The sequence below is a fragment of the Lissotriton helveticus genome, chromosome 3_1 (genome assembly GCF_964261635.1).
Source record: "Lissotriton helveticus chromosome 3_1, aLisHel1.1, whole genome shotgun sequence".
NCBI lineage: Eukaryota > Metazoa > Chordata > Amphibia > Caudata > Salamandridae > Lissotriton > Lissotriton helveticus.
The window spans coordinates 158,572,702-158,590,133 of record NC_136061.1 but is presented as its reverse complement, the minus strand read 5'-3'; the positions used below and the strand labels follow the sequence as shown (position 1 = coordinate 158,590,133).

The 17,432-nt window shown below is 41.9% G+C and overlaps 1 protein-coding gene across 2 annotated transcripts in view; it reads right to left on the bottom strand.

Moving 5' to 3' along the window:
- The window catches only part of MYBBP1A (MYB binding protein 1a), a 678,288-nt gene that overhangs the window by 76,212 nt on the left and 584,644 nt on the right, over positions 1-17,432 (bottom strand). For both annotated transcript variants that reach the window (XM_078679447.1, XM_078679448.1), the window contains exon 24: positions 2,087-2,200. In XM_078679447.1, coding sequence (XP_078535573.1) covers positions 2,087-2,200 — 114 coding nt within the window. The remainder of the gene's footprint in view (positions 1-2,086; positions 2,201-17,432) is intronic.

Below are 17,432 nucleotides of genomic sequence, written 5' to 3'. Positions count from 1 at the left end.
CTCGAGGGACAGTGTAAGGTAAGCTGACATCAGCAGATTCACTGCTTCAATAGCTTTCACTGTCCAGAAGGAACTGTAACAGCTACAACATTAAATCACAGCCATGCAAGAAATACTGGGCAAACAAGTGAGTAAATATTTCCAGGGAGGGGGGAGCGGGAACACTCCTTCACAAACCATTAAGGCTGGTGTTGAAACCAGAAAATGGAGGGATGACTCAACATGAAAACACTTAAGAATATTTACAATAAAAATGGATGGAAAGAATTTTTGAGTGAGAAATCTAGTAAAAATGAAAAAATAATACTTAGGAATCACATTATACTCCCAACTACAAAGGCACTACTACGTCAAAGTAACCAATAGACTGTCAGGAGTTAGATTGTAAAAAATAAGCTTAGGTGGAATAAAATCCCTATCTATGTTTAATTAAAATAATTTTAAGTGATAAGGGAAACTTATTTAATGTAAAAATATATATTTCGTAGATTGAAAAAACAGAATTAAAAGAGGCCCCTCAAAATAAAGTTTAAGTAAAAATATAACTGATAATAACATAAGATATACCTTAATTCCATTACAATTACATATAATGAATTGTATAATAGGCAAGCTGAATATAATATTTATAATAAATATTTAAAATAGAGGATACTTTGGATGTTTCCCCATAAAATACATAACTTGAACTACCCTTAGCATGAATGCATATAAAATAGTTAAAAACAATTAAAATGATAAATAATGTAAGTTAAAAATATATTTAAAAAAATTCAAATACAAATTAAAAAGAGTGATTTGCAATTTAAGTAATACACAGCTAAAATATTACTTTCAACAACATTATTAAACAACAAAAATGTGACAGTTGCGGTTTGGGGATAATGGTATACATCATATAGAAACAATAAAAGGGAATAGAAGGTTAGGGTTATATCAGGAAGGGGAAAAATTGAAAAAATCGTTCGATACAGGATAAGTAGCACGGAAACAAAGCACACTAACAGAAATTAAACTTAAGCTAAAAACAAAAAAAGACTTACAATAAAAGTAATTTTATATATATATAAAAAAGATCCTCAGAGAATAAAAAAAGTTATTAAAGGGATGATGTTATGGAGGTGAGGCACTGGAAAATTACAATAAATACTAACCTTGGCAATGCAGTATCCCACTATGAATTGACTGCAAAAACTCATCATACAACCAGAACACAACAGTTAAGAAAAATTAAAGAAGTCAAAATAACAATATATTGTGCTTTTTTATTGAATATTCAACACAGTTTCAAGCTAGGCTTACAAAAACAGTGAAACATGACTTTTTAAGAGACAGTCAACCTTGATGTCTCTTTAAAATGCATTAGCGATGTAATCACGTGGTAGAACTGACTCAGAGTTGGTAGGAAAGCCCATAAGAGAGCACTGACATATTGGTTTCTGTGACATTGCTCTTAACAATATAAATCACTACCATGTTGGGCAAACCACATATGAGAACATATAAAGAACATTTAAGAGTTGAAGAAGAAATAAACTGAAGACCAAGACTGAATATCTGTGGACCCAAAGGAGGCCTCTTTTGCACTGCTCTTACTACAGGCTATTAATTCGAAAAAGCCCATTATCTGAGACTGGATATCCCGGTGGTCAAGTATAAACCAATCTAAGAAAAAAATCCAAACATGTACCAGAACCTATCCAAGATTCCTACTAAAACCACAGAATCGCCCCAAAGGTTTCTGGGGGTTAAAACAACAATACTTAGTGGGAAAAGACATAGGAGACCACAGGGAAGTAGAGGTATTTAAGAACGGAACTGATACATGGGATGCTACCTAAAGGTAGATGATACACTTTTTCAGACTCGTTTTAGGTATTATTGATGGTAAATGCATTCACTAACTACTTGATTACACTTGTTAAGGATATCTTCTCTGATTGTAGTAAATTGTATGCATTATGTGTAGTGCACCCAGCTGATGTAAAGATGTACTGTATTAAATTGTTTGCTACAGAAAAAAGCATTAAATAAAATAAAGAAAATTAAAAACCTTTCCAAGATTCCACTGCATATTTCTTCTTACCTCATGGACCTGTTGAATACTTTCTTTGACAAGTTTCTCCCATTCAGTTTCTGAGAACGAGAGCTTAAATTCTGGCGTCTTCAAAGCTTTCTGGAGAAGTTCACAGGCCTGGCCCTGAAACCAAAGAAGGGATAACACTGTTAACCTCAAACTAATTTCAAATGTGGCTGGAACAATAGCAATGTAAAGCAGCAATATGAAACCTGTAGATGAGTTACAAGAGAAAAGTATTGTGTATACTAGGTAAAAATTGGGTGTTACAGTTCAATCAAATGTACCTGTCCGGCTTTATCTCATGGACATCAGATTCTTCTACTAAATAATGATGATTGTGGGTATACTAAAGCTTTTACCTGAAAGGTGTATAGCAATTTCAGTATAGAGGAATACCAGGCACTAAGATCTTTGCAAAATGACCCTAAGATCACGATAAAACCAGCAGACAAGGGCGGTGGTTTGGTAATTCAAAACACAACTGATTATGAGAAGGCATGTGAAGTTCTCCTGGCAGACAGGAAGAACTACACCCCCCTAACATGAGACCCCACACATGACTTAAGAGCTCGGATCACCAACCTGGTCAAAAGAGCTGAAGAGAACGGGGAAATTTCCAAAAATGAGGCTGATTTCTTGAGTATGAGTGAAAATGTAACACCCTATTTTTACACTCTACCAAAGACACACAAGAACCAGCTGCCACCACCAGGAAGGCCGATCGTATCAGGCATTGGCTCCTTGCTAGAGCCTCTTTCACGGTTTTGCGATCACTATCTCAAACCTATAGTGCAAAACACTCCGACCTACCTGAAGGATACTAAAAGTTTACTTCAGTTGCTTCAAAACCTTGATTTTTCAGGAGATACAGTGACACTGGTTACATTAGACATTGAGAGTCTATACACCAGCATCCCCCAGGACGACACCATCAAGGTCCTGGGTACGGCCCTAGACTCCATAACTTGGGACTACCAGGCATCCAAGACCTTCATATTAGACTGTGCTACCTTAGCATTAAAAGAGAATTTCTTTGCCTATAAAAACAACCTCTACCTACAAACAACTGGGACATCTATGGGCAGTACATTTGCCCCCAGCGTGGCAGGCCTGTACGTCGCGGATTTTGAGGCGAGGCATATCACACAACCCAATGGCCCCTTCACGTCTTCCATCAAAATATGGAGACGTTACATTGATGATGTCCTGGTAATATGGACAGGCAGTGATGAACAATTACAGGCCTTCCTAGGTTGGATTAACACACTAGACACTAATCTAAAATTCACTTCTGAACTGAGCAGAACAGAGGTCACCTTCCTGGATGTGAGGATTCAGGTCTCCGGGACAAGATTGACCACAAAAACATATCAAAAACCGACTGCTCGCAACAACCTACTTGAATTCACAAGTTTTCATCCCCGGCCCCTAAAGGAAAACCTTCCATACGGCCAATATTTGCGGATAAGACGCAACTGTTCTGATCTCCAAGATTTTAAGATCCAGTCTTCAGATCTAACTGACAAACTCAAGTTACGAGGCTATCCATCCAAAATACTGAATAAAGGTTACAAGAGGGCTCGCAACCAACCACGAGAATCTCTCCTTGAAGACAGGGTTACAGACAATAAAACCATACCGCTGACTTGCGTAACTACATATAGCACAATGTCCAACCACATGAAAAAATCAATCAACAAGAATTGGCGCATTGTGTCCAGTATAAAAACAGATTGGGAGAAACCATTATTCTCTTTTAAAAAAGGACGCAGCCTGAGGGACACTTTGGTGCATACTCGACCGAGAATTGAAGCACCGACCACAGAGATCGATCACAGACATTTGGGGCTTACCGAGAGTTACTGGACACTTCCCCTGCGCAAACTGTAGTGTCTGCCACCTAACGACACACTCCAAAACGCTTGAGCCAGGCAAAATCTGGACACAGAAAGGTCACACAAATTGCAATACTCAAGACGTCATCTACCTGATCACCTGTTCCTGCGACCTACGCTATGTAGGCATGACGACCCGCAAAGTTAAGCAAAGGATAGGTGAACACCGTTCGAACATTAGATGTAAGAAACTGACCACCAAAATGAGCCGTCATTTCTTGGAACGGAACCACACTCCCAACGACATGCGATGGACTATCATTGAGCATGTGATTGGCGTAATGAATACTCCCAACCGCCTTTTTGAAAAAGAACAAAGGTGGGTATGCAGGCTTGGTACCCACCTTATAGGTCTGAATGATGATATTCCCTGGAATACTGTGATGAAGTGAACTAATATGGAGTCGAGCAATTTCTGACATGGCACGAATTAATACTAACGATCTATCTTCATCAATAAGCTGTAAACTTATCTATAGGCTCTCAACAATATAAGCCCCTCATATAATACTGGCGGTAATTTGGGTCTCATAACCTTATGGTTGCTTTTAATTTCATTTTACCAACTGATTTCAGTCAACCATTAGCAAAGGCACTCACATGCGAGATCTTAAATCGGCCGCTCCAGTCTTTAGAAACACTTCCGTGTTTAGCGCGACCATGGTTTACCCTAGGTCACTTAGCAACCACTTCCAATACCCCATGTGACCAAACGTCATTTACTCCCCAGCAATCCGATTGGCAATGCGCGTCTGACGACGTGCACTGACGCGGAATCACGCCCACCCGGAAGCAATCACCACCTCGCTGTTTTGCTTTTAAACAGTAAACCGAGCCCGCTTCACTATCGTCGGGGTCCGGTACGAGGGCGACGTAGGCAGACTGAGGGTGCTAAGCGTCAAGGGCGTAAGTGGAGACCACTTAACATTACCAAGCTAAGTACAGATCGCGCTCCGTTTCTAACAATGGGCATTACAGTGATTTTATGCCATTTTCTTTCTCCCTACGTACTGCCATTTTTCAGGGTGTGCCGAATACGCTTCCACCCCCCTCCTGAGACCCACGGTGTTTGATTCCAACACCTATAAAGTGAGACATTTTAATTTGTTTGCGATCTCATTAGGATATTTACTTTGATCGCTCAGTTGACGATCTTCTATGAAGATTTTCACCTTTTAAATCCATAGTCACTACTAGTCCATACCACGAATAGTACACCGCACCGATCCTAGTTCATACGAACCCTGGGCTAAGAGGTGGTGTTAACCATAGCGCTATTCAACCACAGCTAGAATTTTATCACCTTTGGAGCACGATATCTACAGTAACAACCAGTATCAATACTAAGTGTTTGTTCTGTCCTACTTGTGTGTCTCTGTCCTTTTACTTCCTAGGTGCAGAAACCGATAAGTAGAAGCCTCCTAAACCAGGAGTAATTAGGAAGAGTTTGTTCATTCCTAATTTTTTTGCACTTTTTCACTTTTATTTAATTTTCACTCTCACGCCCCTAGGTAAGGGTGGGCCTTAGCGTGCCCATACCGCCAGGGTTTATCACACACAGTCCTGAAGAATTGCCTGGTAAATTAACACCGTTTCGATGGCAAGAAACATGTTGACAAACTTATAGGAACCCACCACTCAATTATAGTGGACTGTTTCCTCACATATTTTAATATCTCTGTCTTTAGTGATCATAGAATAAAATTATTACCTCAGATACACTACTGACTATTTTAATACTTCCACCACTCACTAATCTAAATTGCACTCAACACGCCCTGAAATCACCATCCCGCTCTGCAGTAATCCTGGCGTTGCAGCACACCAAAGAGACACTCGGTCTCTTTGGTGGGGCCCGATGATGAAGCATGTCATCACTAGGTGGTGAGTGAGGGCTTCCTTCAACATCCCAGTGTGGTTGTTTCTGTGCTTCCAATAACGGCCTAGCTTCTCCTGAAGACACTCTTCCTTTGATTATTGATTATTGACCGGGGAACAAGAGTGTCAATCTACTCTCCCTACCTCTCTCCTTGTTACACAGGTGTATACAAGCCCCAGAGGAAATCTCAAGAAAATCATTAATAATGTGAGAGTGGACAGAACAAATGTGTCTCGTCTTTCGCTCTAAATAATTAAATTAGTGTTGAAATGCAGCAAAATTAGACTGAAAATTCCCTTACAAGCAAAACTCAAACAAATTAAGAAATGCATTACTGTAAAAATTAGAAGTCAACAGAAGTTTAAAGCAAGTGTTTCGGGAGGAATGCAGCTTGCCTTTCATAAACACAAACATTTGACACAAACGAGAAGAACACTCATGTCTTGAAATCTGAAGAGGATTATCAATTATAAATGGAATACAATTCTTACAAAATAGGCAAAAGAAGAAAACATCTAAGCTAACTAGTTATTTAATTTCAGAGAGCGGAAACAACAGAAGGAAGATGTGTTATTTTAGAGGGCTTTAAGAAATTTGGTTAAAAAAAAACACTAGAAAAAAGTACTGATAAATACTAGGAATAAATCAACTAACAATAACACTGGTTCTTTAATTTACTTTCTTCATTGACTCCACATTGAGGATGGATCAGGAACAGCCCTGTGCACAACCTCATGATTAACTCATTAATATTGAGACTATTTCTGCTATGGGCTTGACCAATGGCACAGGGTCAGTGGGAAGGTGTTGGGGTGTAAGAGAAAGCGTGCAGAATAGACATGATAAAGACACCGTAGAGTTAGCAGGAAGCTTCAAGTTAATCAATACTGGATCAGTCACCTTGTTTTGAAAAGGTACAGCACGCATGCCATCACTTATGGGTTCTGTGTTTTAAGGAATCACACTCAAATAGGGGTGAGCAAAACCTTCAAATAGAAGCAAGTGACAATATTTGGTTTTCTTGATTTTATTACAGTTGTAAGGGTGCATATTCAACCCTGTTGATTTTCTCTTCCCTTTTAAAATCTGCCTCCAAATAATATCATTTGCCAATTTCCTTAAAGGTTCCACTTAGTTCTGAAGATTATAAACACACCCATCCTGCTTTCCCATTCCAACAAACAGCTCAAAAAGCTTTATATAATGTTTACAACAATTTAATTGATCTTCAAGTAACAGTCACACAAAATGTAATTAAACAGAATTGAATGAAATAAAAACAAATGAATCAAATATAAAATATATAGCTGAGACTATATATATATATATATATATATATATATATACACACACAAGCACGATCCCCGACTCCACAGTACCAAACGGCACAAATCAGGAAACGGACCACCACGGCAAGTTTTCAATTTAAGGGATTTATTACCACCAAGCAGACATGACGCGTTTCGTCCAGTGAACCCGGACTTGATCACATGACATGCCGTGACCCCTCATGTGATTATATACTGCTCATACCATCACAAAACTACTCCCTCGAATGTATAGATATGGGAAACCGACTTTTCATGACATTACAAAAAGTCCAGAAAATAGCTTTTCTCACATAATAGCCCAATAAAGGGCAAGTGGCCCATAAATTATTATAAAGTGCATGCTGTATCTTACATATTTGCATGATATTTCAATATACAACATCTTTTCCCACCACACATATCCTTATACGACCACTTGGATATACCTTTTCTTCTCCAATGACCCACTCTCACATGCACCATATACCCTTTGCTAGATTGTCTTCTTACACCTTTCAGTCTGTTATTGTACCATTTAGCATATTTGCTCTGCTTTTATTGCCCACCCTTAGATAGCATTGCTCCAACAAGTTTGAGAGGATGTAGGCTTACGGCTAGATCGGTCGACCTCGGACCTGGGGAACCGGGTTTGAGTCTCGGCAACGACGCTCAACATCCTCTGGTTTCGGGCAAATCACTTAATCTCCCCGTGCCTAACAAAAAATGAATGTGTTCATCTGTAACGAAACTGCTGCTCGTGTAAAGCGCTCTGATACCCGATATCTCGGGTCTAGTTTGCGCTATATAAAACTCTATAAAAAAAAAACTTTTTCAACATTTGTCCTGTTCATCCATGCAGGAGAGACCTCTATGCAGAGCGCGCTGCCCGTTACTGAAAAGAATGGGGATTTTGTAGTCAATGAATGGGGTATGGTTCTGTAGCATTATAATATAATATTGACCTCTTCTTTAAAATCTAGGCCAATTAGTGCTATCAATTATATCAATTACACACGCTCTCCAACACTCAACTGAAATGATCAAGCACGCAGTTTCTGCAAGATGATATAACACTATTTTGTAGTGTCCTATTCCTGGTTAAAAAAAAAATCCTCTGACAAGAGGCCTATTGTCTGCAACTATATCCTCAGAGTTACCCTGACTTTCAAAAACATATTATATTTGATATCCTCATCAGCTTCAAAAACCCATTTATCCACCTCAAAAACCCATTAATCCACCTCACACACCACAGTCAATAAATACTTGTTCAGGATGATTAGGGTGGAAGAAAAACCCCAAACCATGTGGCACTCTGCATCCAAGAACAGTCTCTCCTCCTTCAATAACATACACTTTTCTGTTTGCAAGTCTGCTCTTACATGTAAATTCAGCAGAAAAATATCTAAATAGGGGAAACTTTTGTCCACAATATCCTTCAGGAGAAAAAAAAAACATCATTCTCGAGGAATCGACTTACTCCGTTTTCCCCATGTCTCCTTGTCAATTAAAGTATAGGGGAATCCTGAATGCCCCCACATTTGTATTTCCATCTAACATGTTAACTAATCACTTTGGGGGACAGATTGGCTCTACCACACTGTGGACCCTTTGACTTTGCACACCCTCCAAAATGTCAATCAACATCCTCACTCTCCTTTCCATGCTTCCTATTAGCATGCACTGTATTCAGACTCCCATTGGTTTCAAACAATTCTCATTTGTACGGTCTGGGAAAATGTCCTACCTTTTGGCAGCAATAGCTCCATGCCTTAATGGGGGGACATGCATTCAAAGAAGCTATATTCTTTGTGCATCCACAGCTGGTACACTGTGGCTTTACTACCCCGGCGGGCCCTTTTTGTGTTGTTGTGCCCCTTCTCCCCTCAGGCATTCCATAGACTTGGTGACCTGTACTTTAAACCAATTCTGCAAACATTCTAAGTCTCAGGCAGAAGTACAAAATTCAAGCTGTAATGTGTGAATGCATTGGAAAGCAGAGAGTTAATCACCAGCCAGCCATCTTGTTTCAAAAAGATACAGCATGGCACACTGACCATATCTCATGGGTTCTGTTTTTTGAGGCATCCCATAAAATCAGGGGGAATCTAACATACTGACGCAAACTCAGTGCTAGTACTGGAGGATCAACAAGTGGACATGCACTGACCAGTATTCTGTGAACTCCATCATTGTCCACCCACCTCATGATCAGTATTGCACATCACTTCTCAACTTTATTGAAAGATCAATACATTGCACTTCACAGCTTCACTAAACTGAATGTGCATGACCATCTTGTGTGTGAATGAATAGAATATGTGCACTTTCTGCATCATACAGCAAAATAAGACAATAAGGTGCGGGTTGTCAGACTTGAGTAAACATATGTATACTGTAATATATGAAATAACCTATTTCAGTATACACATAACCTAAGGAAAAGTGTAAGTTGTGTTGAAATAATACACACATTCGGAGTATAGTTAGGTGCCATAAAGAGTATCTCCCATATTCTGCATGCACCGGGATCTTGAGGGAGGCAATCTTATTAAGACTTCGATAATACACATTCACAACACAAACAGACAAAAGGGTGCAATACAAGTCAACATAGAATAATTTAGCCCACAGTTGCATGCAATAGCATAACCAGGCAAGTAATATTCTTAACCAAATGACGTAACTGAAGCCACTATCTAATAGGTCAGGATAAAATCAAATGGCAATGCAGAGATGGCCGACACGGCTTCACGGTCCACAGAACATACCCTGGCAATGTATAATGTTGCCAATTGTACTTGCCGCTGAACAGACACTTGCTTCATCTACTGAACGAGAGCCATTTACCACTCTAAGGGGCCGATTAGGATCGCAGTTTTCCCGCATCCTCCAGGCCGGCGGAAGGCACCGCCGGCCCGCAGGATGCGGGAAAACCGCTGGGGAGGCACAAAAGACCCACCTCCAAATTAGGATGGCGGTGGGTCTCAAAATCGGTCCGCAGCGGTCGCCTTCCGACCGCGGCGGAAAAGCTCTAACATGGCTGGCGGTGTCTCTCAGACACCGCCAGCCATATTAGGATGGCGAAAAACAGATGCCTTTCCGCGGCGGATTCTCCGCCGTGGAAAGGCATACGGTGAATTCGGGGGCCCGTTGCGGGCCCCCAGGGTGAGTGGGGGGTGCACATGGGGGGTACCTATGGTACCCCCCTGCATTTGCGTGCACAAAACGGCAGGCACCGCGCGGTGCCTGCCGCTTTGTGCATGCAAATGCTAAGCATGCATATTTAACCTTGCGGCGGGTGCTGCTTCAAGCAGCACCCGCCGCAATGTTAAATATTGAGGATGTGACCGCCAGGCTGGCGGTCACATCCTAATTGCAATGGAGGGACCGCCGCTGCCCCTGCGGACGGTCCCTCCTCCTCTAGGGTGGCGGACGGACGCAGGTCCGTCCGCCATCCTAATGAGCCCCTAAGTGTGGCTGCGAAGGAAAGAAGTATGAGCAGCGACCAGCACAAGAGTCATCGGTCAAAGTACAACATTCCTAAACAGGCAAGAAAGGTGAGTGGTACATGCTCCCAAAAACATCAAAAACAGGACTACAACTCAGAGGTGCTGGGGAATGGGAAAGTGCGGAGCATTTATAAGCTCAAGTGCTCGGAGAAAGTGAAAACTATGGTCAAATGAGTTTGTGTGAAGAAGAGAAATTCTAGGAGGCAATTATGTTGTGTATTTTCCCATTCTAACCAGCTAGCAGCCAGGCTGTGGAGCCTCGACATTTAACTCTTGGAGCGTTATGCATAAAACTGCCACTGCCTCAACCTCCCTTCCAAAGGCTTTAGGGCACTTCACGTCCCTCAGTTAGGATGGGACTATGGTTACTGCACGCTAATGAAAGGGCCAAGATGGTTCCATGGCAGTGTATGCCAAGACGTGGGTCCCTTCTCACTTTGCCACTGGATTCAAGGTAGCCTGGCTGATGAGGGGTGTTACCCCGAAACCGGTCCCAGGATGTTTGTTTCCGGTTCAGAGAAGACCTGGCTTGGTAGTTCGGGCTGGACTGTTCCCATGAGGCACAGGGTCAAGACTGATTTGCATATAGCTGGGTCTGAACTGAGGTGGCGAAGTGAGCTAAAGAACGATGATGGATTCAACCCAGATCTGTGACTGCGGGTGAGTGTCTGAAAAGTTTCAGCGCTCCGTCGATCATCTCCTTGTGTTTGCATTATCTAATTCACACATACATGCAATATGGCGATAATTTGCAGTGGCTACAACTCGATTGTATTCTGTGGTGCTGACGGGACATTTTGCAGTAACCTGGTTTATTCTGATACAGCCATAGACTCATCCCTTTCCCTAGGAATGATGTGACACACAGAGTGCTGCACCACCTTCTCTACCTGGACCCGTGTTCTTTGCATTTGGCAGAGGTGAGGTAGAGTGTTTCTTACCCCAATAATCTATGCAACCATTTTGCAATAACTCTCTACCTTCCACTTGGACGGTCTTTGTGTTCATAATGGTGGAACCACCGTCCCCATCTTCACGATAAACCTTGCATCTTTTGTGAGACGTGTACGTGCACCAATGAGGCAGGTGAGTATACGGCCACTGCAACCCACGCGGCATTAGCTGTGCGGAGTGTAGAGGAAGTTAGGAATTTGTAGCTGATCAAAAGATAGTCCCCAAGTAAACAACTGCAAATTATGGATCAGAAAATCAAGTCTTCACAGTAAGATGGGGTTAAGTCCTTTTTTAATCTAAAAGTAGTTACTCTTTACAGCACTTCCTCTTTGATGACGCTCATGAAACAGTAAAGAAATAAATAGCGAGAATGCTCACTTGGCTCTTCCAGAGGAGCGATGAGGACAGGCATGGATAAAGGAAATATTTTGCCAAGACTCGGTTCATATTTTTAAATCACAATTCCAATGAAAAATGAAGCACTGAACCTTTTTAGAGGTGTTCCCCCCAGCAGAAATAAACACTACGACAGTATGTTGGCACACCCGTATAAATTCTGCATACCTGAATCTGAATGTATTAATTTCAAAATACATTGCAAAGCTGCAGGCTAAGAGGTGAAGCATCGCCCTCTGAGAAAACGTACACAACTGTCCAACGACTCTACAGTGGCAGTGTTACGCTGGATCACTGCAGATTTGAATATATTTCAGCGCAGAGTTTAGACATGGCTCTCTGAATCTAACTACATGTGGTGTAACAAGTCTGTGTTTTTGTCTAGAGCAGCCTAGGTTTGAGCATTCAACTGAACTATGGTCATAGATATGCATTCTATCCAGATCTGAATGTGCAATGCAAGGACAGGCTGTCGAGGAGCAAACCTCTAAATGGAAAACCAACGCATCAACATTCGCAGACTACATTAACTGGAATGCAAATTCACAACGGGAAGTGACTTCATCACATGTTGGAATGCCGGCATGCGCCATCTTCCCAGCACTCACTCTCTCTCCCAGCCTGCTGTGGATGTCATCAGATGCTATTAGCCCATTAAGCCTTTTCATACTAAGGAAACTTACTTCACATACTACCAGTCAGCTGGGGAAGGTTTAAAGCCCTACCTGCACCCTCCTGACCACCAACTGTTTATTAAGCTGCAACATCTCAGGAAGCGCCACATCCTCTGTTCTGCAAATCAGATCATATTCAGCATCAGGACAGCATGCACCTCGGCCTCTTGATTACCACAACTTCCTACAGCCGGTCCCTCCCAGCATTAAGGGAGCGTACACCCGCCTCTTATAATATACTCACCCATTGCCCCGTTATTCAAAAACAGCTCCTGTGAGCTCATGCTTACATCAACGTCTAGGTTGCACAACATTGATCACACAATCCAAGTATAGCTATACAAAAGACGATACCCAATATTGTATTCTGTTCATCTCCTATATGTATCACGGCGCTTCCCAGTTCATACTACAAAGTTTGTTATATCCTTGCAATTACACTCATATAGCCTGTGTCAAGCTCACCCCTCCATCTATATTCTACACTTCCTCTCTTAGGCCATCTCTCTCGAATGTAGATCTGTTGAGGGATTTGTAGAACTGCCAGAGGTTTCATGAATTCTTCTTTCTGACTTACCTTCCTGAGGCCCACCTATGTAATCCTACTGTTGCTGGGTCTCAGACAGACTCCCCCAGAATAACCGCCGTTGACAATCTTCCCAATGACACCACAAGTACAACAATAACTCCCTGCGATTCCTGTTCACACTCAATGCATTTCTTATTTGTGCTAGATTCCAGTCGGTTCTCAAGCATTCCTGGGCAGCGTACAAAATCACCATAAATAAATAAATACAACAATGGCTGCCACAGTGAAGGCTTTTACAAATACTAAACCGAGAAGTTGAAATATTGCGGCCTCTATCGGGAGTGGGTTTGGCCTTTCGAATGTTTCAAAAGCATATTAAAACTGTTTCTTTGTTTGTGCAATCGTCACAGTCTGTTTTCACCGTCGTCTTAAAACCATGGGCATTCGATTTTGGGAGCAATACATTTTATTAATTCAGAAAACCCGATTTTCAGCCACTATTTTCATACAGAAGACAAGCTCTAATCCACAAATTAGCTCCAATTTGTGTCCCGCTGGTGGCATGCAATAACGGTGTAAAACCTGTTTTGGCCACAGGATGTTTGTTTCCAGGAAACAGGGTAGTAGCGAGCTGAACTGCAAAGGCGTCCGAAAATGTGGAAACAGAAATATTTCCTTTATCTTCCCCCAAAACACAGGCATTTGACGGCAAAAAAGTAAAGTCAGCAATTTCCATCCATTTTGGCTACTTACTCAGCGATGCAGGAATTCCAAAGGAAACAACTTCAAGCCACGGTTTCGATTCCAAAATATTTTTCTCTCACAATGATGCATCATAAAAAAGTGGCAGCGCAACGTTTTTATCACTTCCTAACAGTCATCGTTCTTCCTATTATGAAAGGGGGCGGCAGCTTAGAGTGGCCAGTAGCCAGAGGGAAGATCCCATTTCAAAACAGAGAAAACATTGGATTCATTTTTGTCAAGGAGTTCCGAATAAATTATGGTTTCTTAGAGAAAACATTTCTAAAACGAACGCTGTTCTTGTGGGGCTCAAATCCGACAATGAAAGAACCATTTGCTGAATGTCGAATTTCATCAATAATATTGTACTAACAGGCCGCTAACTGAAAATAAAGTACTCCATTTCTCTTTATCCAATGCAACAACATCCAGAAGAATTCCAGAGCAGCTCATCGGGTCTGGCTTGGTTTTTAGACCCACTGAGACATCCATGAATGGAAGGCCCTTTTGAAGGCAGCAAACCGGTGGCAATAATTAAGATGCAATAAAGCGCTCAAGGAAGAAAGCACACACGACCGCTATGTAAAGATGGAAGTGGCTAGGGTGATTTAACTACCCAAGTGTTGCTTTACTTCAAAAACGTAACCATAGATTTGTGGGTTTAATGCGTTCATACCAAGAATGGGTACTGGTGTAAAGTGGATATAAATATATCGCTTTATATGTCAGAGCGCGCAAATACTCCTGGTGGCGGAGGAATGGACTCAACTCCGTTTCCGAATGCAATGATGGATGTCATTCTCCACGTCGCCTTGTTCCAGCAATTGGGTGCAACAATGCCTCAGCTGAACAGTGTCTAATAGCATTCTGGCCCCCATGCTACCATACAGCACCATACCTCCTACAACACATTCATCGACTCAGTCCAAGTCACTTGGCCCTCTGCCATGTCACAACTTTCTCAACACTTCAATTGACTATCACCCCAATGTTCTCCAATCTCTTAGGTGGTGTCTCCACCAAGCAGTTGACCCACACTCTAGATCCCGGCCTTGGGCATGTCAAAGACAGTCCAACACAGTAGCCTTGCTCAAAAATTCACGTCTTGGTCACATCAGTTTTTGACCACGTAGATCTTAGCCACTCTCTTTTGCGAGAGCTTACTCGAGTGGCTGCCTTCTTTACAAATCAATTCCAAAGAGGATGAACTAGGGAACACTCAGGGCATTAGACTACATCTTCAGTTTGCGGCTGCAGAAAAGGTGAATAAATACAAACTTTGAGCAGAACGGCCTCCTTCTGCTTCTTAATGGTGTTCTCGAAACAGTTGTCCCTGTCGCACTTGATAATCATAGAGAGGTATCTAGGAACTTAGTCGCTGCCCCATGTGAATCCAGATCGACCGTTTTTGCTGGTGGCACTGTTATAATAGAAGTAGTGTTGCTGTCTGAACAGAAACTATTTAGCAACAAGGCATCTGCTATAATATCTTGTGTTTATTACTGCAATGCCAAACTGAACTATTTCATACATTTTCAGGCATCTAAGCTGTTTTTTCCCCATATAATGCAGTATGTAAAACCTTGTGTCTGGAAGGAAATTAAATACCCCATAATTATACATACACAATATGTCCAACATAAACGGAGCTATTTATATCAATTCAGACATCTTCAAGGCCTCAGCCAGCCAACACGCATTTCTCAACTAAGGTGTTGCTTTTTAGTGTCACTGAGGAATGTTTTTTTCCATTGATAAGCATCATGACGTTCCAGTTCATTGTTAGTGTGTCTGTTTTTCAGTGTGTGCATGTATCTGTGCGTTGAACGCCTGTTGGCCTGTGCGCATAAATGCCTGTGAGCATGCATGCCTATGTGTGCTTCTTAGAGGAAGCGATTTCTTGAAGGAGAGGTCATGGATTGGATGCCATTGACAGGGCATTTCTTCGTCAGACTTAAGTGATTTTCTCTGCCGAAGAACCAAAGATCAATCATGCAGCCCTCAGCATCAATTATGCACCCATTTACCCATCCACTCAGCCGTTCACTCGTGTACACATTTTTTCATTCATATCACCAACCACGTGCGACTGTACATATGTGTCTTTATTGACATGGTTTGGTCTGCAAGTGGCGCCAGGGGGAATCTGTTGTCCAGTATGTCGGCGTGCAGTGATGCTTGCAGGGCTTTTAGTTCTGGAGTGCACTAGACAAAAGATAAAACCATCCACTTAGTCAATGTTTGTTATTTAAGTGTTTTGGTTCTTTAATAAACAATGTTGTAAACACTTTTTTTTAGTTATCTAAAAAGGATTGCTGCAGGATGTTCCCAGGCCTGGCCTTCTATAGCCTCTAAGCATCTGGGCCAAGTACCCCTTCAGCACCTAGAAGTCAGTGGTAGCACAGGTCAAGCAATCCAAGGTTTCTTGTTGAGTAGGTAGGTGTAGGGTGAAAACAAGTGCACAACTCAACATACATCCAGCAGCCCAAATAAATGAGCGTCCAGTCAAAAGGAAAATGCTACTTACCAGTATGCATCTGTTCTTGGCATGTAGAGCTGCAGAGTTACACACTGTGCATAGATCGCCACCTGCTGTTGGGCCCGGATGTTTGCAGTTTGTTTTTGTTCTAGAAAGTCTTTGAAAGTCACAGGATAGGTGACTCCTCCTTTGGATCATACTGCGCATGGGCATCGGCTCCATCCCCAGATTGTTTTTCGCCATTAGGGAAGTGATGGAGTTTTACAAGAAAAGTAGTGCTGTCCATGTAATTTGTATCTAATTAAGATAATACTGGAACAGATAAAGGTAGCCGGGGAGGCGGGTGGGCGTGTGTAGCTCTGCAGCTCTACATGCCAAGAATAGATGCATACTGGTAAGTAGCATTTTCCGTTCGAGGCATATGAGCTGCAGATTACACACTGTGCATAGATTGAATAGCAGTACCCTCCTTTAGCGGCGACCACCAGTATCTGTTGCAGTTATTTGAAACAGAGTTTTTAGTACAGCCTGGCCCACAGTGGCTTGTTGTTTTAGTTTGCACATCTACACAACAGTGTTTTGTGAATGTGTGCGGTGTAGACCATGTAGCTGCTTTGCATATATCGTCTAGGGGAATGTTTCCTAAAAATGCCATTGAAGCCCCTATTTTCCTTGTAGAATGGACTTTAGGAGGAATAGATAACGTACGTTTAGCTTTGTGGTAACAGATTTGTATGCATTTGACAATCAGGAGCCAGATCGCTAGGTTGAGCTGAGCTAGGTCCGGGTGTCTGATCTCTCCATGGTTCTGCGTTAGTAAGCGTGGAGATAGGCTTAGTTTCTGGTGTGGTACAACAGAGAGTTTCAGCAGTGTGGTGTACTACGGTTGTCTGGTCCAAGTTGGAGCAACTAGAATGAGTCTTAGGGAATGTTGCTGTAGTTTGCGTACTACTAACGGAAGTAGTGGGAGAGGAGGAAAAGCA